Source organism: Rhinopithecus roxellana, chromosome 20 (assembly GCF_007565055.1).
Source record: "Rhinopithecus roxellana isolate Shanxi Qingling chromosome 20, ASM756505v1, whole genome shotgun sequence".
NCBI classification, from domain to species: Eukaryota; Metazoa; Chordata; class Mammalia; order Primates; family Cercopithecidae; genus Rhinopithecus; species Rhinopithecus roxellana.
In genome coordinates, this window is record NC_044568.1 from 24,167,475 (window position 1) to 24,189,820 (window position 22,346).

The 22,346-nt window shown below is 56.0% G+C and overlaps 2 protein-coding genes across 5 annotated transcripts; both read right to left on the reverse strand.

The window, feature by feature from the left end:
* Positions 1-316: 316 nt before the first annotated feature.
* Positions 317-11,181, reverse strand: CDH16 (cadherin 16). The gene is given in 19 exon segments (XM_010355159.2): positions 317-684; positions 1,470-1,586; positions 2,132-2,239; positions 2,406-2,648; positions 3,335-3,468; positions 4,058-4,299; positions 4,401-4,589; positions 4,663-4,739; positions 4,843-5,038; positions 5,040-5,071; positions 5,318-5,468; positions 5,678-5,800; positions 6,404-6,600; positions 7,398-7,556; positions 8,242-8,380; positions 8,451-8,606; positions 9,842-9,925; positions 10,221-10,278; positions 11,004-11,181. Coding segments are annotated over 18 exon segments (2,490 nt in total). The 5' UTR covers positions 10,266-10,278; positions 11,004-11,181; the 3' UTR covers positions 317-586.
* A 2,439-nt stretch (positions 11,182-13,620) lies between these two features.
* On the reverse strand, positions 13,621-17,786 carry RRAD (RRAD, Ras related glycolysis inhibitor and calcium channel regulator). Of its 4 annotated transcripts, none has more exons than XM_010355155.2 (5): positions 17,425-17,786; positions 16,827-17,211; positions 15,773-15,846; positions 15,443-15,647; positions 13,621-14,283 (listed from the first exon to the last, which is right to left on the reverse strand). In XM_010355155.2, exons 2-5 carry the CDS (start codon positions 17,194-17,196, stop codon positions 14,006-14,008), a joined length of 927 nt encoding a protein of 308 aa, XP_010353457.1. In that variant the 5' UTR covers positions 17,197-17,211; positions 17,425-17,786; the 3' UTR covers positions 13,621-14,005. The 4 variants fall into 4 exon arrangements, with proteins under 4 accessions (XP_010353457.1, XP_030781494.1, XP_010353458.1 ...); XM_030925634.1 differs by having other exon boundaries at positions 13,770-14,283; positions 17,479-17,786; XM_010355156.2 differs by having other exon boundaries at positions 13,770-14,283; positions 16,827-17,272.
* Between the last annotated feature and the right edge of the window lie 4,560 nt (positions 17,787-22,346).

Sequence of the window (22,346 nt, forward strand, 5' to 3'; positions counted from 1 at the left end):
CACAGAGATGACACCCTCAAAGGCACCCCTGCTTGACCATCACCTGCCTAGAGTTCACCCATCCAGGATCTGCGACTAATGGGCTCTGGATGCCCACAAAAATGACCCACTTTGCTGTGGTCCCAAGCTCTCACCAATAGCCCATATGATGTCTTCATGTCCTTCCCTGCAGGAAACTTCAGTCTTGTCTTTCAACCCCAGACCCTTTCTATGTGGCAGGAGATGGGGAAGGGATGAAAGAGCAGGTGTGTGCACATGACCAGGTATGCGCACACTCACACACACACCTGCACACATAGACACTGAGACACAGACATACCAATCCCGTAGGGCCCAGCCCAGCTCTCTGGGGCTTTATTATTGGGCAAACGTCCTGCCATTTGGAGCACTCCCATGGACAGTCCATAAAGTCGGTGTCCAGGCTCTGGAGACATGCCTGCTGATGGTGATGGTGCCTCCACCCCAGGGCAGATGGAGGGGCTTCTACTCTGTCCTGTCCCCTGCTGGATCTTGGGTGCTGGGCTCTCTCCCAGGGCACTCGGATGGAGCCAGAAGCCAAGCTCCCAGCTAGAGCTGCCTGGGCCATTCAGACGGTCGCCTTCAGTGGCACGCTGTCTGCTGGTTGATCCAGGTCCTTCTTCCTTGACAGGGTCCGGTGGGTGAAGATGAGGATGAGGAAGATTCCTGTGGGACCCAAGAGGAATGGATCAGGCCTCAGAAGGGGCTGTGGGACTTGTTCTTCACGAGGGACTTCCTGTGATTGGCATTGGCTTAGTGAAGAGATGAGTTTCCTGGACAGCATCCCAAGGCTGGGCTGGGTATGACTCTGTAGGTCCTGGTGCCTGGAGAAGCTTGACTGCTCGGCCTGCTTGGCCCCTACCCCTCTGAGGCTGTCCCAGTATACTCAACCTCCAAAGTCCCCTTCTCTGGGGGACACTGGGGAACCAGTAAGTTGGACCCCAACTCCATGGACCTCCAAGAGAAAGGCTCATAACAGCAGTGTGCTAGAACCAGCAAGGAAAACCAGCAAGGAGAAAATTTGAGGGGCTAAAGAAATAAAGGGGATGGATGGAAGGGGTGGCTTAGACTGACGCAATTAGGCTAGAAAGACCTGGGCTGTGTCACAACCTGACTGTGTAACCTTGGACCAGTCACTTAACCTCTCTGAACCTCAGTGACCTCATCGGCGAAATGGGGAGATACGAGGATCTACCTCACGGTGTTGCTGGGAGGATTCCCGGCAATAGCCCCTGCCACCCAGTCAATGTGCAATCATGTAACCGTAGATTTTATTATCAATGATAATGACAATGACTATGATCAAAGGGGCAGGCACATAATGACTAGGAGAGTTGGGGGCTTCCTTTTCAGAGCTGGGGGCACCATGGGGACAAAGGTGTTTATTTGGAGGCTGTGGTTCCAACCACCCATCGCCCTCACCCACGCAGGTTATGTCCAAACTCCATTACCTATTGCTAACAGGGTGCCTACAAGGATGCCCACTGCCGACAGCTTCGTGGGCATGCCCTTCATGCGGCCCACCTTGCGCATGCACTGCCCCTCCACATTGCAGCGACACACGATCACTGGGTGGAGAGGGGAGGAAAGTAAGAGTAGGGAGGGGAGGGCTCCCTAGCGGCTCAGAGCCCCCAGCCCAGCCACCGCGGTGGTGGCTCACACCTGTAATCCCAGCCCTTTGGGAGGCCGAAATGGGTGGATCACTTAAGCCAGGAGTTCAAGACCAGCCTGGCCAACATGGTGAAACCCTGTCTCTACTAAAAATACCAAAATTAGCTGGACGTGATGGTGCACACCTGTAATCCCAGCTACTCGGGAGGCTGAGGCAGGAGAATTGCTTGAACCTGGGAGGCGGAGGTTGTAGTGAGCTGACATCGTGCCACTACACTACAGCCTGGGTGACAGAGTGAGACTCTGTCTCAAAAAAAATGTATGTGCCTCTGTGCCTGTTCCTGTGTGCACACAGGTATGTGTGCCCAGCCATAGGTGTGCAAGTGTGCACAGGCATGTGCTGTCCACATGAGGAGCCCATATGCATTTGTACCCAGCTCCCTCCCCCTGCATCCCAGCAGTTCCCTCAGGAACTGCAGGCTGCACCCAAGTCCACCCTCACCTCGAACCAGGAGCTGCCACATCTGGGCATTGTGGCTGACCACCACGGGGATGATGTGTTCACGCGGCTCCACCCAGTGCAGGGCCAAGGTGAGGTAGGCATGGGAACCTTTCGGGACAGCAGGCAATGACCAGGATCACCAGCCTGTACAGGCCCTCTGGGGGCTGCTCCCCCCAGGCCCAGCCCCACCCCCATGGTAGAAGGGCATCTCACTTCCAAGTGACACCCCTTCCCTGCCTTGGCCACAGCCTCCCTCCCTTTCCCCACCACACACCATTGAGAGTCTGGAGGCGCCAATCCCGTTGCACCGTGGGGTTGGGGCCAAGGGCAAAGCTGTAGGGACCGTGTCCACTGGCCAGATCGGAGTCCTTGCTGGGTCCACTCACGATCACGCCATGGTCCTGGCGGGGCGTGCAGAGGTATCGGGAGGGCACAGGGGCGGGAGTCAGGGCTGGGGCAGGAGGGGCCTTCAGGAAGTGGATCACCAGGGGCGCAGAGGTGCTCAGTCTCGGCTCATCTGCAGAGGAGGCAGCGCTGAGCCGGCCAGGTATTGGCAGGGGCAGGGGTGAGCTCTGAGCTCTGAGGTCCCTGTGCTGCTCCCACAGCCCATGAGTCTCGCTCTACAGACTCCCCTGCCACTCACCCTCCATGCTTCTCTCCACCTGTCATCATCCCCATGCCACTGTGGACATCCCTGACTGTGGCAGAGCTCACTGCTGCTGGGTCTGCCCTGTATCACAGCTCAACTGGGAGCTGAAACCTGCCTCCCAGGGCTCCCCACACAGGGGCCAGCTCTCTGTCCTGAGCAGTGTTCAGAGTCCCCCACACCTGGCTCCAGTGGCCCATTCACTCCAGCACTTCTTCCCCAGGGGCAGTCCCTGGTCCTTCTGCCACCTCCCCAGCCCTGTACCAGTCCCTGAAGCTGACACCCTGAGAGGCCCTCCAGGGGCTAAAGGACAAGGTTAGGAGATTTTGCATGTTGATCTAGGAGAGTGGTCAGAGAGGGGAGCAGACGCCAGACCTGCCCACCAGAGGAGCAGATCCGTTCTCAGAGAGGAACACTGAACCCAGCTTCATATCTGCCTCTCCTGCTTGGGGCTGGGGGTTGCCAGCAAGGGCCTCTGGGAGGAAGCTCAGTCCTGCTGTCTGTCTGCCTGAGGTTTGTACCCCCTCCCAGGGGCTCCCACCACTGCCTGGCCATACCTGTATCCTGGGCCTCCACGAGCACTGTGTAGGTGTCCCCAGGCTGGGCGCCCTGCAGGGACTGGGCGGTGTGCACCTCCCCGGAGACCTTCTCAATGCAGAGCCAGCCCTCTGAGTCATTGACTAGGGAGAACCTGCCACCCAAGGAAGGGGATGAGGAGGTACTGGGACTACATATAGAGTTTTGTTCAGAATCGCCCAGGGCTATGTGACTTGCTTAAATTCTACATCCTCTCTGTGACTCAGAGGCCACAGCAAAGCCTGGGATGCCCAGTCTCTCTCTCCAGCTTCAGGATTGGTGGTGGTGGTGGTGGTGGTGGTGGGTGTGGGATGAACAACAGATCATGTGGGTAGGGGAGAAACTCTTAGAGCCTGGGAGGCCCATTTCACCTCTGCTCACTCCAGGTCACCCTGCGAAGGAATCGGAGTCTGGGAACAACCTTGTCTGTCTGTAATCTGTTGGGGGGCATTGGAGGAGGGCCTGGTCCTCCCTCCAGGTGCTGAAGCATAATCTGAGCTCTCATGGGGTCCAAAACACCCCTCTCCATGCCCCACCCAGTCCATCCAGCCCCGATCCCTGCCAGGAGTCACAACCTTGGCATTTGCCATGGTTTGAAAAATATTGCAGGCGGTAGACAATATGAGTCCCCTCTGAGGCCCTGGGGTCATCCCCAGGGAGCAGGGGAAATCCAGTCCGGGTAAGGGACTGGGATTTTGGCTCACCTGAGGGATCGGCTGATGGGGTCGGAGGACTGGATGGTCAGCAGGAGGGAGCCAGCTGGGGCACTGATGGGGACACTGGCCTCGTAGCGTTCCTGGTCCAACTTGGGGGGTGGCATCACTCTCTCCACCAGCACAGTCACCGTGGCCGTGGCTCCAGGGCCTGGCCCTGGCCCCACCAGCTCTGCCACACTCCGCACCACTACCACCACCTTGTGACTTGGAGCTGCCTCATAGCTGAGGTTCTGGAATCAGGAGGCCCAGGTCACTGTGGGGGCCTAGGCAAGGCACACATGCATGCATGCGTGCATTTGTGGGCCCCTTACCCAGCCACCCTGGCCCTCACCTTGCAGAGTCTGAGTCCAACATGCCCAGAGTCTGGCTCCCAATCCAGGTCAAAGGTCCCTTCCGTGTCCTCCCTCTCAATGGCAAAATCCATTAGGCGGAAGGCAGGCTCGAGGTCAGCATCAGTGGCCGTGAGCATGGCCACCAGAGTCCCGGGCTCCACATCCTCAGGGAGGCTTATAGGCCCAATCTGGAGAAGGAGGAGGGATGGTGAGCCCCCCGCCAGCATCCTTCCCAAGGTCTTCTCCCCTGCATCTGCTTACCTGGGAAGTGGTGAACTCAGGGGCGTGATCATTGATGTCTGTGACTTCGACTTCGACCTCACACGTGCTGCTGAAGCCTAGGGCAGGGAGGACATGTTGGTGAGGTCAGGGTAGGAACAGAGGGCTCTCATGGGGTCTCATGGGGTCATGGGGACCTGGGTCACCAATCAGGGCACTTACCACCCTCTGCGCCTGCCAGGTCCATGGCCAGCACCAAAAGCAGGATGTTCTGGCCAGCTTGGAGTGGGAGCGCCCCCAGTGTCACACTGCCTGAAGTGGGGTCCACCTGGAAGGCTCTCCCCTCTACCTCATCCTCAGACTCAGGGCTCAGGAGCTGATACACAATGTGGGAATTAGGGGAGCCTGGGGCATCTGCTGTCCTCTGCTGACAGTCTAGTCACTTCAGTACCTGCAAGACAGCACCCGCCTGGCTAGGACCACAGCCCAGCCTGGAGGCCTTACCCCAGCCACTCCTTATTTTGTGCCAAACTGAACTTGAGCTTGTGTGTGTGTGTGTGTGTGTGTGTGTGTGTGTGTGTGTGTGTATGTTAAGGAGGGACATTGACATGGAGCCTGAGGCTGGGTCCTTATCCCAGAGAAGAGCAAGACTGGGTGGTTCATAGAGACTTTGCCCCTCTCCCATCCCGTAGCTCACCTGGGGGGCTGAGCTCAGGGATGCTGACTGCGGGGCCACGTGGAGGGCAGACAGGCACGTTGTCATTCTCATCCATCACCAGCACGTGCAGCTCCAGAGGGGCCGCATAATCCTCGCCACGGGAATTCTGAGCCCACACCTGGAGCACGTACTGTGGTGGGCAGTAGGGGGCTTCAGGTCAGGACCAAGGGCAGCTCCAGCCTTGCCTGGCTCTGAGTTTCCTTCTGGTGGGCCAGCTGCAGCTCTTCGGGGCTCTTTCCCACTGCCTCAGCCTCTATTGTAGTTGTGACACCCCCAAAAGCCAACTAGACAGTGACCAAGCACCCCCAGCCTGCATCCCTGACTCCCCATTCATATCACCTCAGCCTGGGCTTCTGTGTCCAGCTCTCTGGTCACGTAGAGGTTTCCCTCTGCATCCACATCAAACGGTCCCAGGGGCTGGCTCTCCAGGCGATAGTGCACATCATCCCCACTCCAGTGTACCTGGGGGGGACATCCCGGGCCAAGGGGCAGGAGCAATCCATGTCAGCCCTTGTGCCCCATCTGATTTCTGGGTGAGGAGCCTGAGCCGCAGTTGTGTGACCCAGGCAAGGTGCTGCCCTCCCTGGGCCTGGAGTCTGGGTGGGATCCTTCTGTTCAGGGTACATGTTGTTAGTGGCCTTGCCCTGGTCCAAACCTGGGCCCTGCCCAACGTGCCTGAGTGACCAGGTTACTTTATTTTCTACCGTCTCAGCCTGGGCCTGACCCCAGGGCATTCCTAGAAGAGGCCTGAGACATTCCTAGCCCGGGGTGACAATCCCTATGGCAGCAAGAGGTAGCAGCTGTTCTCCCTGAGGAAGCCTTGGGCAAGTTCAAGAGGTCAGAGCACAGAGTCACGCCTGCTAGAGGATGGCAGGGCAGGCGAGGGGCTGTGGGCCTGCACCCGGGGCTTTGAACACCCCAGTCCACAGCAGGAAGTGATGGGAGGAGTGGAGGGAGGAGCAGGGGTCATGTGAGTTCCAAACCCAGCCCCCAAATATCCATGAGTCTTGGGCCCAGCTGCACCAACCATGGGGCTGCTTTAGCCACTGACAGCCACTTACTCACCTGGGCAATGTGGTGTGGGTATAGGACTTTGAGATTCTCTGCCAGGTGAATAGGCTCTAGGGGCACCCAGGTGTTCTCTATGATGGAGACTTCCACAGTGGCAATGGCCTGGTGGCCTGAGGCCTGGTCGCCCATGTCCTTGACCTGTACCAACAGCTGGTAGGTCTTCTCCAGTGCGTGATCAAGGCTGGTGCTCCCTAGAACAGGGAGGATGGTCAACTGAGCAGGCAGCTGGGGAGCAGGGGCCAGGGCATCATTCTCAGCAAGATACCAGACAAAAAACCAAGCATATGGCAGTTGATTGGGACACTCTCTTGGCCAAGGGAAGAGAGGAACTTTAAGCACTATTGTGAGCCTCCAACCAGGACATGACAGTTTGCAAAGCCACCTCCGTATCTCTCCACACAACGAATGCATGATAGACTAGAGGGGTAGGTGGATGACCAGGATGAGGAGGTAGGTAGATGGTAGATGACGGGCTGGTTGGATGAATGGGTGGTTGACTTGGCAGGTGGATGGGAGTTTGAGTGTGTGAATGGAAGAGTGTAGTGATGGGTGATTGGATGGACTGTGTAGGTGGTTGGGCAGTAGGTGGGTGAATGCATGGCTGTCTATGATGATGTCTGATTCACTTTTCTTTCCATCCCTAGTTCATGCCTCTGGTCTGAACTTCCAGGTCCAGGTCTCTGCCATCAGTCGCAAGGTTGCCCAGCAGCATCTTAGGCTGCAACCCCTTAGACTGTTCCTATCCTTGTTCCTTAGGCCCAGGTCTCCGTGGAGCGTGGAGTTGAGGCCCTCCATTCACACCATTTCCTAACTCTCCATGCCTGGCCCTGCCTCCACAGCCCCCTGCCTTGTTGCTGTCTCCACCTAGAGTGCCCTTCCCTCCTTTTTCACCTCTCAAGCTCCCACCCATGCTTGTCTTATGGTTCAGATACCACCTTCTCCAGCTTTCTCTGATCCTCCCTCCCCAGCACACCCTGCTCAGGCTCACCCTTGGGGCTGAGGGCCAGAGCCCCCTGCCGAGGCTCCAGCTGGAACATGTCTGGGGAAGGCTGGGCTGGAGCCTGGCTCAGGATGCGGAATCGAAGATCCGAGTTGGCTGTGCCTGGCTCATCCTGGTCTGAAGCCTCAAGGAAGAGGAAGGGGATACCTGGTTCATGGTGGGAGGGTAAACTGTAAGGGATAGAGAGGGTGGGGAGAGTCTCCCATGCCTCTCCTATTTCTCCTCTGTCCTTTCTTCCCTATCCATCATCACATCAGGACTCTGGAGATGAGTCACGGCTTTTCGTCCTACTTCCCAGATGAGCAAACGGAGGCCAAGAGTGGATGGCACCCTCAGTGGAGTAGGGAGGTACAAGATGGGACAGAAATGGCACAGGATGGGCCAGGCTCAGTGGCTCATGCCTGTAATCCCAGCACTTTGGGAGATCGAGGTGGGCGGATCACCTGAGGCCAGGAGTTGGAGACCAACCTGGCCGAAAAGGCAAAACCCCGTCTCTACTGAAAATACAAAAAATTAGCCAGGTGTGGTGGCGGGCATCTGTAATCCCAGCTACTTGGGAGGCTGAGGCAGGAGAATTGCTTAAACCAAGGCAGAGGTTGCAACAAGCCAAGATCACGCCATTGCACTCCAGCCTGGGGGGCGACAGAGTGAGACTCTATCTCAAAACAAAAACAAAAACAAACAAACAAAAAAAGCAAAGCAAAGCAAGAAAAGAAATGGGACAGAAATGGCTGCCCTGTCCTATGCCAACTGTCTGGCCATCTCTTTACTCTCTACTGTTCCATCAGGGCCCACCTGAGCTTACTGTAAATTGGCTGACCTGGTCACTCACCAGGCCTGGTGCCCCGGCTCAGCTGAGCTCTGTAGATGGCTTGAGAGAATTGGGGCACCTGGTCATTCTCGTCCTTCACACGCACAAGCACAGGCTGTGGACCCCACAAGACACGTCTATCCTGTGTCTCCAGGGTGACCTGGCAGGAAAGGGGAATCAGCGTCTGGCCCTGCCTTGCCTGCGCTCCCCGACACCTGGCCCAGCCATACCTGTAGCTGGTACTCTGCCTGCTCCTCTCGGTCCAGGGCCCTGGTCACCAGCAGGAAGCCAGAATCTGGATCCATAGCAAATGGGCCCTGAGCTGCTTTGCCTGAGTCCCCTGACAGCATGATCTGGCCTTCAGCCCCCTCACGGGGCAGCAGCAGCTGATAGGGGTGAACAGAAGTGAAGGGAGCAGTGGCCAGGCCTGGGAGATGACCCCCCTCCACCTGATGGCCTCATTTTACATGTGGGGAAACTGAGTCTCAGAGACATCTGGCTCCTGTCTGAGGTCACACAGTCAGTAAGCATCAGGACTGAGACTCAGAGACAGAACTCTTTTCCCTGGACCTGGTGCTCCCCCAAACTCCCTGCCCTTCTTTCTGAAGCTTGAAACCTCACCACCAAGATTTCATTCTTTAATCTAAAGCTGTACTCTCCGCTAGGATTAAAAACTGTTAGTCATTCCCACTGCAGGTTGAACATCTCTAACCTAAAAATCTGAAATCTGAAATACTCCAAAATCTGACACTTTTTGAGCGTCAACATGATGTGACAAATGGAGAATGCCGCATTTGACCTCATGTGACAGGTCACAGTCAACACACAGTCACAACTTTGTTTCATGCACAAAATCATTAAAAATATTCACCCAGGAGCAGTGACGCACACTGGGCTCTTGGCCCCTCAAGGACTCTATTGGAATTTCACCTCTATACCTTCAGCTCCTTCTCGCCATAGCCTCCCCAGCTTGCAAATCCCAAAGTCGTAATCCCAGCACTTTGGGAGGCCAAGACGGGTGGATCACCTGAGGTCAGGTGTTCAAGACCAGCCTGGCCAACATGGCAAAACCCTGTCTCTACTAAAATTACAAAAAAAAAAAAAAAAAAAAATTAGTTGGGAGTGGTGGTGCATGCCTGTAATCCCAGCTACTCAGGAAGGTGAGGCAGGAGAATCTCTTGTACCCAAGAGGTGGAAGTTGCAGTGAGCTGAGATCGCACTACTGCACTCCAGCCCAGGGGGCCAAGAGTGAAACTTCGTCTCAAAAGAAAAAAAAAATGTATAACGTTACCTTCAGGCTATGTGTATAACGTGTATATGAAACATAAATGAATTTCGTGTCTAGATTTGGGTTCCATTCCCCAAGATATCTCATGATGTATATGCAAATATTCTAAAATCTGAAAAAAAATCCAGAATCTGAAACACTTCTGGTCTCAAGCATTTCAGATAGGGGACACTCAACCTGTATAACATGGATAACCTGTATAACGTATAACTCTCTGGAAAGCAGGGTTTCAAAGAGAAACAGCAAGAGGAAGGGTGCCAGAGGAAGGAGAAGAAGGACTTTGTGGGGAGAGATCCCCCCCCACCCTCCCACCCCCCCAGCTCTCTGGCTCACCTTGGTCAGGTATAAAGGGAAATTTCCACCATAGTTTTCTGGAATTTCCACAGACAGCTCTGCAGGCTGGGCCTCCGGGAGAGCCTGTGGGAGGATTCTCACCTTGTCACCAGGCTCTATCTTCCTGCCTGGGCACTGGGACCCAACAGAAGAGGGGAATTTCTGCCCCTTCCCAGGGCCTGGCCATACCTTAGTTCATCCACCCGTGCTCTGGCCTTTGACCTCCTCATCCCACGATAGCTCTGTAGTCCCAGCTTTGACCCCTCCCATGCTTTGCACCGTTCTCACAGTCAGTGCAATTTGTCCGGGTGGAGTTAGGGACAAGGGTGTCAACCCCCAAGGCCAAGACCTGAAGGAGAGGGGGCAGTGCCCAGCTCACCTGGGGGACAGAGACGCAAAGCAGCCACAGCCAGGCAGGGACCATGGTCAGGACAGGCCTGAGGGACATAGCAGTGAGGAGCCAGCCCAGGTGGGTGGAGAGGGGCTTTCCATCCCACACACACAACCAGCGGGATCGCACTGCAGAGTAGCCTCCTCTTCCTCCCCTGCAAAGGAGCTGAGGTTCCCCATCTCCTGCAGGGTAGTGCCCTGCTCCTCAGCCAGGCCCACCAAGGCCTCAAGGCCCAGCCACCCTGCATCTGGGCTCTTGGGCCCTCAAGCACTCTATTGGAATTTCACCTCTAGACCTTCAGCTCCTTCTCACCATAGCCTCCCCAAATTGCAGATCCCAAAGTAGTAATTTTCTAGCAACCCCCCAAATCACAAAAGTTTGAAGCTGGAAAGTTCCTGAAGACTTGGAGTGTCACTTCCTGAAGTCACCTCTTGTTGCTGGCAAGGCCTGAAGGCTGGGGTCTGGCCAAGGTCACAGAGGACTTGACCACGGGAGGATTCCTCCTAGCTCAGGGCCTCCTGCACTGTCCTGCCTCCCACTGCCACCTTCTAGACAAGGAGAGCCCCCGGAGCAGGAGCCTGGCTCTTGTCTCATCATTTTCCAGCCCTTGTCATGGAGCTGGGCAGACAGAGCAGCAACAAATCAACAACCTCTCTAAGATGAGGCCCTGGGAATTCTTTCCCAGATGGCGGGGACAGGGCAGTGTTTCTCCTTTTCCCACCACCAACCCCAGCCTTAGCCATGCCCTCCCCTCCACTCCCAGTCCCTCACCCTCCAGTGCCCAAGACTGGCTCCCTTGGTCCAGCTGCTAAGCAAAAGGGCTTCTTCTCCAGGGAGCTCTGGCCAGGCTGGGCTGGGTGGGGCAAGGCAGGGCACTTGAGCAGGTAGGAGGGTTCAGCCACGCTTGCTCAGGAGTGGAAAAGGCCACTGGGCCCATAGCAGCAGGCCTGGCCCCGCCCAGCCCCCCAAGTTACTCATTGACTTTGGAAAGCTAGAAGTTGCTCAGCATCCGTGACTGCCAGCCCCGGGAGGTGGGGAGATGGTTGGCCTGGCACTCCCTCGACCCCAACACAGCCCAGGGGGTATTCCTTGGCCCTCTTGGTCTGGACACTACTTTTTCTGTGGCTCCAGACTTGGTCTCACTCATCTCCCAGGCTCCAGCGTCTGCAGCCACACCTTTGCACACTCTGTTCCTTGTGCATGGAACACCCTTCCCACTCATTCATCTGTGTGGTAAGCACCTGCTCATGCTTCAGTACTCAGCTCAAATACTCCTTTTTCCAGGAAACTTCCCCTGTGTTCCCAGGCTGGTTCAGGAGTCTTCTCTGGGAAAGCCCCACCCCCTCACGCCATGCCACGTGCTATCTCTATTAATAGACAGAGGACACCAGATTGTCATTGTCTACGTCTTCCATTAGACTGGGAGCCCCTTGAGAGCAGAACTCAGGGACTCAGAAATGACCTGGCTCTCGTTCTGCTCTGGCAACTCCCCATGGCTTGTGGAACTAAGACAAGGGGCTAGAGGTGGCAAAGGATGGGTGAGCAGTGCATGAGTGGAACTGGGTATTGAGGCTCCAGACCACCCCCCAGGGGGACCTGTGGTGGGGGAGTGCAGCAGCCTGTGAGCTCCCCAAGTCCTTACACTGGCCACTCAACAGTGACAGGGCTGAGACAATGGGCGGTCTTGTGCCTCTAAGAAGATTAAACCGGCTCAGGTGACCTTGAGGGAGTTACAGGGCTGAACAGGGGCTCTCCCCGCAATGAGGGCAGCCAAGCAGAGCCAGGAGACACTTCTGAGGCCTGGGAGTCTGGAACGAGGGGAGAGGGTGGGAAGATCCTGGTCTCCAGTCCCTCCCCAGCCTTGGTCCCCGCGAAGCCTCCCATAGTCCCCGTGAAGTCTTTCCCACTGTATACCTGATTAGTCTCTCTCAAGTCAGAAGCTACCCCCAGCTGCCCCCAGCCTTGTCACAAGCTGAGTGACTGCTTCAGGGTCACTCTGGCACCCAACCAGGAGCAGTGCATTGTGGAGACGTTGAAGGGGGTTTCACACGTGTTAAGCTCCTGCTATGTGCCCAGCACTGCTCTGAGCACATACCTTCATTATCCCACATACTGCGTCCTGAAGGGGCATTGTACCCATGTCACACGCTGGGGCACAGAGAAGCTGAGTGGTTTACCTAGGGTCACACAGTCAATAAGTGACAGAGCCAGGAAGGCCTGAGGACCCTCACTTGCTCTGAAAATACCATGCCTTCTATATTCTTTGAAGTATGTTGGGAGGAGGGCAGAGCAGCAACAGCTCTGAGAAGTTACCTCTGCCCTGGGGAGCACGTGGGTGAATCTCAGCACTCCCTGGTACATGGAGGGGCAGCCCTCAAGCCTCCTCCTGCAATTCAACAAGCTGCAGTCAGGATTCTAACCAGGTTGCCAGGGCTCCCTGGAGTCTGTGGAATGAATAAATTGAACTAAGGAAGGAATGTATGGACCCTGGCCCAGAACCTTCTTAGAAACTGCCCCCCACTTCGCCCCAGGCTGCCTCCAGGCTTTGGAGATGGGCAGACCTGTATACCAGTCCCCACTCAGCCACTTCCCACCCAGCACCAAATGGGGATGATTTTTCCTGAGACCATGTAGATAAAAACTCTTAGCAGCATTTGTGCCAAGGGTGAGGGAGCCACAGGCATGGGTGGGCAGGGAGACAGGTGCATCCCCAACCACAAGCACGAGTACACCTTCCTATACATATGCAAGACCTCTCATTCCAGGCAGGGCAGGCTCCAGGCAGCTGCTCCCACCAAAACTGAATTAGCCAATGCTGAGCATGAAATGTTCTGGCCTGAATACTCATGGTGGAGAGAACAGTGAGGGCCTCCTCAGTACTCAACCCCAGCGAAGAGGTGGAGGAGCCATGTGGAGCTGAGTGTGCCTGTGTGTGCCTTCACAAACCATCCCTCAGTGTTCTCTATCCCCAACCTCAGCTGATTCCGGTCCTTCAAGAGGGAACAGGGCAGAAATACCAGCTGTGGAGCCAGACCCAGGGTTCCTGCCTGGTTGTGAGACCCAGGGCAGAATGTGCTCCCTTGAGCAGCCTCAGTTTCCCTTTATGGACAGTGAGGTGATTGAACCCTCAATCAGTTGGGCAATGCCAGGCCCCATGCAGAAAGAGAAGAATCTGGGTAACAGGGACTGGGAGGGGTTTGTGTCTCCTGCTCCTTGAACCCCCAACCAGACCCGATGCCCATCCCAGCTGGCTATATCCGGACCCCCACATTAACACATCATGGCCACACACTAGGGTGGGGCAGTGAGCCCCTATCGCTCAACTTCAGAAATCCTTCCAGCTCCTGAAGCGCCCAGATAGCAGGAAAGACAGTCAACAGCCATGACATATCAGGAAATAGCCTTTATTACAAAAATCTGCATGTAAACAAATAGCCACGGCACTGAACAGCCTCCCTCCAGGGCAGGCACACCCGGGTTGTGAAAAAAGTCAGAGTCCTCTCCCCGCACACAGGCCTGCCCCGCGGCTGCGCTCCGGCTGCTTGGGACGCATATGAGCCTGCGCATGCATCTCTGTGGGCCCAGCCCTCACTGGCCCCTGGCCTCACTGGGCAGCACTGTCTGTCTGTCCATGACCATGAGGTTGGGGGTACCCGGCTGGCAGCTCCGAGGGACCCAGAGTCTGAGCCAGCCCTGAGGCACCTGGGGCAGTTGGCTGGGCCAGCCCACCAACCCTTCCGTCCGTCTCCCACCATACTGAGAGCGGGTGGGACCTAGAGAACCGAGAGGTCGTGGCAGGACTTGGACTTGGCGCGAAAGGCCATCTTGCGGCTGTTACGAGCTACGATGCGGCCCAGGAAGCGCTTCGCCTTTTTGCCAAGGCTCTCTCGCCTCCGGGTACCTGCTTGCCGTCGCGCGTTGGCCTCTTTGCTGTCCCTGCGCAGGCGTATTTGGCGCACGACACCTTCAAACAGCGCCTGGACATTGTGGTGCAATGCCGCTGATGTCTCGATGAACTTGCAGTCAAAGACCACCGCGCAGGCCCGGCCCTCTGTGTGGGTGGGGACAGGGAGGCACCAGTAAATAAAGGGTGGGTGAGTGAGGTGTCCCTTCCAACCCTGGCCACCCATGGAAACTGCCACTCGAGAATTTGCAGGGTCCTCCCCCAAAACACAGAGACCCCAGCTCCTGTACTGAGGGTACCAGTCTCTGCTGCATCACCCAGTAGGCAGAGAGCCTGCGTTTAAGGAGCCCCCAAAACAGTGGCCCTCAAAAGGAGATTCATTTATTGAAATAATTTGAAGCCTGATACTTAAACAAAGTACAACAGTAGTAAACACAGGAAAATGAAAAGTATGTTGGACAACTTAGTTTTTTGTTTTGTTTTGTTTTTTGTTTTTTTTTTTTTCTGAGACGAAGTCTTGCTGTGTCCCAGGCTGGAGTGCACTGGCACAATCTCAGCTCACTGCAAGCGCCGCCTCCTGGGTTCACGCCATTCTCCTGCCTCAGCCTCCCGAGTAGCTGGGACTACAGGCGCCCGCCACCATGCCTGTCTAATTTTTTGTATTTTTAGTAGAGACGGGGTTTCACTGTGCTAGCCAGGATGGGTCTTGATCTCCTGACCTCATGATCCGCCCACCTTGGCCTCCCAAAGTGCTGGGATTACAGGCGTGAGCCACCGTGCCCAGCACAACTTAGTATTTTTAAATTAGAGGTTATATCATGATGAATGATGCAGTGGATTGGGGTTGCGGGGGCAAGGTCACCAAGTCACTGCTGGGTTCCTCTGAGGGGCTCAGTACCAGGACCCATAGGAAAGGATGCTGAGGCCAAGTGGGACAGGTCTTCCCCAGGGCCAAGTCTACTCTAAGAATGGCCCAGACCTAGGACTCTGACCTCCTGGCCTGTTCCCCTACACTCTCTTCCACCCACTTACCCCCAAACCAGCCAGGCCAGGACCAAGAGGGGCAGGAGAGGAGGGCCCTGTGGTCCCCCAGCTCCCCTATCAGATTTGGTTCTTTCCCCACCCCTCTGGGGCCTTCTGGAGCCCAGTGAGCAGGCACCAGCTCTCTCCCATTTCCCTCCCTGCCAGTTTTCTTTCTGAACATTTTTAGCCTCTGATGATCCCCAGGGACTCAAGCTGAGCCAAGACTGCCCGTATCAGGGCCCAGCTGGGCACTCCCTCCCCCTGCAACGTGCCGCCTACTCACCATCCACCGAGACCTCACGAGAGCGCACCAGGTCGCTCTTGTTGCCCACAAGGATGATGGGCACATCATCTGTTTGCCGTGCACGCCGCAGCTGGACCCGCAGTTCTGAGGCCTTCTCAAAGCTGCCCTTGTCCGTCACTGAGTACACGATGACATAGGCATCCCCCATGGCCATGCAGTGTCTGGGCAACCAGCGGCCCCCATCCTGGGGAACACACACACACAGTCTGCCCAACAGTCCTCATGACCCTGACACAAGCCTGGTACTCCCAGACCCCTACCCCAACTCACTCCTCCCTCCCCTGCCCTGGGTCTCAGCCTGTATCCTACCTGCTCCCAAATGTCGTAGACCATGAGTGATGCCTCTTCTCCGTCCACCACAATGGAGCGATCATAGGTGTGCCCTAGGCAGGAGGCCAGTAAACAAGGTTACCAGCTGGCTGTCAAAGCCCCTGCTGCCAGGTTTCCTGTTCTGGCCACACCCTCCAACTCCTCCCCAGAGCCCTCGTCGTCCTCCACTCCACTTGCAGATGCTGGTATGTGGCAACAGCAGTGCCAGGCAGGGAAGTGGGGGCTGGAGGGCATGGTGTGCCTGACCTCTACCCACATGCCCCCCAAGCTAGCAATGTCCCAGGTGGCTGCTCCAATGCCCCCTGCCCTCCTGCTGCTTAGATCGCAAGGTGGCTCTGACCCAGTGGCCTGAGTTAGAATAGTGACTGTCCTGCTCCCTAGGGACCTTGGCCACCTAGGGCTCCTCTCTTAGAAATCCCTCTGGTTGGAAACTCTGACCTGTCCCTGATAGGCAGGGAGGGATGTCTGGTCCCATCCCACAGAGCAGCCATATCTATGCCCTGGCCTTCTACTCTGGGCATTTCTTCCCTACCAAAGGCTGGAGGGGTGTCCCTTCTCCTTTCCTTTCCCCATTTATGAAATGAGTAGGTAGAGGCATGATTCTGAAAGCACCAATAGAATTCCACAGTATTGGCCAGGGGCGATGGCTCACGCCTGTAATCTCAGCACTTTGGGAAGCCAAGGCGGGTGGATCACGAGGTCAGAAGTTCGAGACCAGCCTGGCCAACATGGTGAAACCCCATCTCTACTAAAAACACAAAAATTAGCCGGGCGTGGTGGTGGGCGCCTGTAATCCCAGCTACTCTGGAGGCTGAGGCAGGAGAATCCCTTGAAACCCGAAGGCAGAGGTTGCAGTGAGCCTAGATCGCGCCACTGTACTCCAGCCTGGGCGAAAGAGCGAAACTCCATCTCAAAATAATAAGAATAAGAATAAGAATAATTCTTCCACGGTATTTGCGGCTTTGAGTCCTGGTCTCAGCCCTCAGTCCTAGCCCCGGGATCTCCCCTATCCCGAACAGCTCCATCCGCTCACCTGCTGCCTCTGCTTCGGGCCCGTCCTCCACACCGCCGAAGATGCGCGCCAGGGCGCTCTTGCCCACGCCAGGCGCCCCCAGCAGCAGCACCTTGTAAACGCTCTCGTCTGAGTCGCTGCCCCCTGAGCTGAGTGAGTCCTCAGAGTCCTCGGGCCAGTCCAGCCTGGGACCCTGAGTCCCCGTCCCCACCGCAGCCGCCGCCAGGGACCCGGGGGCCAGCGCCGCCTGCAGGTCGCGCTCGTCCACCGGCATGCTGCGGCGGTGCAGCGGCGGCGCTGGGCCCCAAGGCGTGCTGCCCCGACGGCGCTCGCGCTCCCGTCCCCCGCCGCGGCTCCCGCCCGCTCCGCTGCCGCCGCCGTTCAGGGTCATCGTGTCCGGGGCCGTCTAGGGGAGCAGGAACCCGGTGACCGTGTAAGCCGCGAGGAAGGCGGGACCTGGGGCGCACCTGCCCAACCTGGAGTCAGGAGGGATGCTCGGGCAGAGGTCCCGCCGCAGCCCTCCCCCAGCCCCGAGGTCGCGGCGCCCTCACCCGGGACCTCTTCTGACCTGGCGCATCTATCTGCAGCCGCACCGACCCCGCTCCGCCAAGACACTCACCCACTCGCACACAGACACGCTCAGGAGTAGGATTCGGGTTAGGATGCCACCCACTCGTAGTCTGGACTCGGACTCTTGGGTCTCCGCCGCCGCTGCTGCTGCAGCCACCGCCTTCTCAGCCCGCACTGGGCTCTGGCTCCAGAGTCGCCTATTTAAGCCTCCACCCGCCCCCGCTCCCGCCCGCGGTTCACGCTGCTGCGGGGGCTGACGTGTCTGTCCACCCCCACCAGGGGAATCCCCCACCCTCCTCCTCGGACCTCACACACCCGACACCCCGCTCTACCCGCCAGGGGAGGGGCAGTAGCTGTCTGGGAATAGAGGGGCTGACCGGTAGGCAAGGTCCGGGGTTGAGTGTGTGTGTGAGGAGAGAGAGCGCGAGGTTGCGGGGGGAGTACGTGATGCGGAGGCAGGCAGCAGGGTAAACTCAACCAGCCAAGAGCAGCAACTGCCCTCAGGAGAAGAATTCGGTCTGGCCCCGTGAGAGTGAATTCTCCCTTCCCTCTCCCCAAGTCGCCGCTCGTCCTCTTAGCAAGTAAAGGAGTTACAGGCTGGACAGAGATCCCTCTTCTCTGCCCATGACACCCACTCCCCAGAGGTTCAGGTCTGAGCTAGAATTTAGGGGGTGTCCTTTCACACAAAATCCTTTCCACTCTCCCCATCCTGGAGTTGAAGATTCTCCCTAATGAGCCTACCCTTCAGGGTGAGGATTGGTGTCACCCCGTGAGCCCCTGGGGGCCCTGAGAGGGCTGCTGGGGGTGGGGGCGGCTCTGACAGTGTTGCAGGTGGAGGTGCCTGCTTGACTCCTGGGGAGGAAACCTCAGCCCAGAAGAGGGAAGGGATTAAACTCAGTCCCCATCCCACCTCCCAGCACCCACCAGGCAGCTGCCAGCAACTCTGCTAAAAATAATTTGTCCCAGCCCTGGCCCTGGCCCTGGCTCTGGTTATTCTGCTTCTGGACTGGAAGTTGCCCAGAGTTGGGGAAATCCAGGCCAATGGGTGTTGAATGCCAGCAGGAGCCAGCCATTTTGAGTCGCCAAGGTCTCCCTTCTTCTCTCTAGCTGCAGACCCCCCACCCAAGAGGGGTATAAACACAGGGTGTGGTCAAGGCGTGAGGAGTGTCTTAGCTCCTGCTCATCTCTCAGGGGTGTGAGGGTTGCAGGTCAGGCTGTGAGGTATTTTGTGACAGGGACCTGCTATCAGACTGTGACATCTGATTGTGACAAGTGTGGTGGGGGTGGGAGGGCACCCATTTGGGGCTCAGGTGACATAACAGATGGATGGACCCTGGTGGGCTGTGGTAGGTTGTCATGGAGACCTGGGCCAGGCTCTTTGGCTGCTGCATCTGTTTCCTTGGCAACACCTAAGAAGGCCTTGGATTGAGGAGGGCCTGGCTTGGTAAGATTAGGGGCCTCTTGTCCTTGAGGTCTCCAAAGTAGGCAAAAGCTGGGCTGAGAGGTGTGGCCTGCCCATGGTCCTGGGGGATCTTGGAGTCCTAGGCATCCCCATGCTGATTCTGGCTTCCTGAACGAACTCCAGTGGGAAGAGGGAGTTATGGCCAGAGCCTCCCATCAGCAGACAAGTCTAAAGAGCCAGCACACACTTCCCATGAGGAATCCTGGCTGGGCTGCCTGTGTCCCGTCCAACCCCACAACTGTGCCCCTGGAAAGAGCCTCTGGGTGTCTGGCAGAGGGTGAGGGTGGGGGGTAGCTGTGGCCCTTCCCAGCAGGGGGCCATGCAAAGAAGCAGAGCTGGGTTTCCCCTCTGGCAATCTGAGCTCTTGACCTCAGCAGTGTTTCTTCATTGCCAAGGGAACTGCATCCACAAAGGGCCACTCAAGCCCCAGGCATTCCAGTGGCTGCTCCAACAGGCCAGAGACACTCACCACAAGCTAGATATGGCCAGGGGCCCCAGAGATTAACACCAGGACACGACCTTGAGACACCCCCACTCCCACCACCTGGTCCTCCCAGCAATCTGGGCTGAGCATGGCTGCTCAGGAGGAATAAATTGAGGCTAGAACCATCCCTAGATTGGCCTGGGCTTCAGATCCCAGCTGTGCCCCTTGCTGGCTGTTTCACCTGTGTCCATTTATCTAGGCTGAGCCTCAGTTTCTCCTGTGTAGAACAGGGATCATCTCTTCCTGACAGTTATTATGAGACAAAACAGTAGTTGGCTCAAGTCGGGCACACAGTAATATCTCACTAAGAGCACGTTTATCATCATCATCCTTGATTGGATGGGGCAGGTTAGGTGAATTTGTGTTCCCTCTCCTGTTTCTGCTCCACTCTCTCCAGGACGGTGGTCTGTCCAGGAGTGGGGCAGAGGTCTCAGGAACAATGCAGATACCTCTCCCTTAGCCCCATACCCATGCCTCCTCTCTGTAGGACCCCACACTCTTCCCCCTCCCTCAGGTGACAAGATGTTGCAGAGGGAACTGGGCTGGGCTTCAGTGTCCCCACCCCCACCTCACACCACAGCCTTCAGGCCCCGGGGCCTCTGCTGTGTTCTAAGGCCCAATGCATTCATTCATTCCCCTAAACTGTACTAAATACCTACTGTGTGCCAGGCCCTTGTGCTGGGGGCAGGATGATGAGCAAAAATAGATATGGCTGGGCATGTTCATACATGTCATCTAATCCCCGGGTCAAACTCAGCTATGATTTGTTGTTCCCATTTTGTAGACATGGTAACCAAGGCCTGAGGGGTCACAGGCCAGAAACAGCAGAGCCAGACATACCTGGTAGAGGGTTTCAGGAACCTCAAACTTCACCACCCCCTGTACCCATGTCCTTAGATAGCATCTGGGGTTCCAGAAAGTTCCCTGGGCGCTGGCCCAGGATGCACAGATGGTGGCCCTGCAGGCAGCCAGGGGCCAGGCACAGATGAGTCAAGAGTGACAAGGGGACTATCTGATACATCAGCTGTGGCATGAGCAGTTTGGTGTCCCTCACCCACGATGGCCTGGCTGCCAGGAGGCCAGCCGAATGACTCAACCACACCTGCCGCCCCCATGACTCCCTTCATCCCCAGCTCAACACAGACACCATGGCCACCTCAGACAGGGACTGTCAGGCAGAAGGTACACACTTCGCAGGGTGTGAGGCCTTCAGCTTGGGAAGGCTCCCTGAGGTCCAGCTGTTCACCCTGCCTCTCTGGAGCCCTCAGCTTCCTCATCTGTGTGGGATACAGTGCCTAGATCATCAGAGCTAGGCCTAGACCCATTTAAATCTCCCAAGAGCAGTCCCAAGTGATTGCCATGACTATCCCCATATTACAGATGAAGCAACTCTGGGCAACAGGGGCTGATGGCTTCACCACTCTGATCTTAGGTAGCCAGATTCAGCACCTCCTCTTGGTCATTAGGTGACAAGGACACTCCCTCCTAAAAGTGAGCTGAGTGGGGGCAATAGGAGTTGGAGTTCAGGATGGGCTTAGCCCCTTCTGCAGGCAATGGCGCCCCCTGCCAGCTGCATAGCACCTATCAAGCTGCTCAGGGCCTCCTTTACTCCCTAGCCAGAAGTCTTTTTTCTTTTCTTTTTTTTTTTTTTTTTGAGACAGGGTCTTGCTGTCACCCAGGCTGGAGTGCAGTGGCACAATCATAGCTCACTGCAGCCTCAACTTCCTGGGCTCAAGCGATTCTCCCACCTCCGCCTCCCGAGTAGCTGGAACCACAGGCGTGCACCACCATTCCCCACTAATTACAAAAAAAAAAAATTTTTTTTAAGAGACAGGATTTTGCTATGTTGCCCAGGCTTGTCTCAAACTGCTAGGCTCAGGCAATCCTCTCACATCAGCCTCCCAAAATGCTGAGATTACAAATGTGAGCCACCGTGCCCGGCTAGACGTCTTGAGAAGTAAATTAGAGTTGTCCCTTGGTATCCACAGGGGATTGGTTCCAGGATCCCCATGAATCCCAAAATCCATGAATACTCAACTCCTTTACATGTATTTTTTTACTTTATTTTTTAAACTCAACTTCAGTGGCTGAGATCAAGTCTCTTACATAAAATGGCATAGTATCTGCATACAACCTCTGCACATCCTTCTATATACTGTAAGTCATCTCCGGATTACTACTGTAATACCTAATACAATGTAAATGCTATGTAAGTTGTCGTTAGACTGCGTTGTTTAGGGAATAAAAACAAGAACAAATGTTTGTACACGTCCAGTACAGACACAGTCATCCTAGGCCTAACTACATTTTGGATCCATAGTGGGTTGTACTCATGGATGTAGAACCCATGGATAATGGAGGTCTAACTACATTTATTCTAGAAAACCATTTCCTGTCCTAAAAATTGGGGATAAAAAAAGAATAGCAAGCTAGGCATGATGACACACGCCTGTCGTCCCAGGTATTCAGGAGGCTGAGGCAAGAGAATCCCTGGAACCCAGGCATTCAAGGCTGTAGTGTGCTATAATCATACCTATGGATAGCCACCGTACTCCAGCCTGAGCAACATAGCCAGATCCTGTGTCTCAAAAAAGAAAAAACAAAAAACAAAAAAAGAGAAGAGAGGATAGCAATTGCTGCATAGGGCTAGATGGAGGACTAGATAGTAAGTGTAAAGCCCTCAGGTGAATTGCACTCTTAGGATAGGCTCAATGCTGTCAGCAGGCCCTCAAGAACAGATCTGCAAAATGGCCAGATCCCTACTGAGGCTTCTCTGCCCACAATCACATCTGAGCCTCAGTAGGGATGGAGTGGGGTTGGGCACTGCTTCTTAATATTGCCATTTATCCTCAGAGAATGAGACTAAGGCAGGAAGGATGTTCCCCCTGGGAAAGCGATCCTAACCGGCTAAGCCAAGGTCTAAGCCCTACAGTCTGTCCAGGTGACCAAATGCAATCTGGGCACAGGGCCAAGGGGAGACAGAGGCCTTAGACCTGAGCCTATCACTTCATGGTGCTGAGCTTCC

What these genes read in the sequence shown, in the direction of transcription:
- RRAD (XM_010355155.2), bottom strand. Translation starts at nt 17,196, where the DNA reads ATGACCCTGAACGGCGGCGGCAGCGGAGCGGGCGGGAGCCGCGGCGGG. An exon ending in GCCCGAAGCAGAGGCAGCAG is followed by an intron (nt 15,847 to 16,826) that starts GTGAGCGGATGG and finishes CCTCCTGCCTAG; the next exon opens with GGCACACCTATGATCGCTCC. An exon ending in TCTACGACATTTGGGAGCAG is followed by an intron (nt 15,648 to 15,772) that starts GTAGGATACAGG and finishes TGTGTTCCCCAG; the next exon opens with GATGGGGGCCGCTGGTTGCC.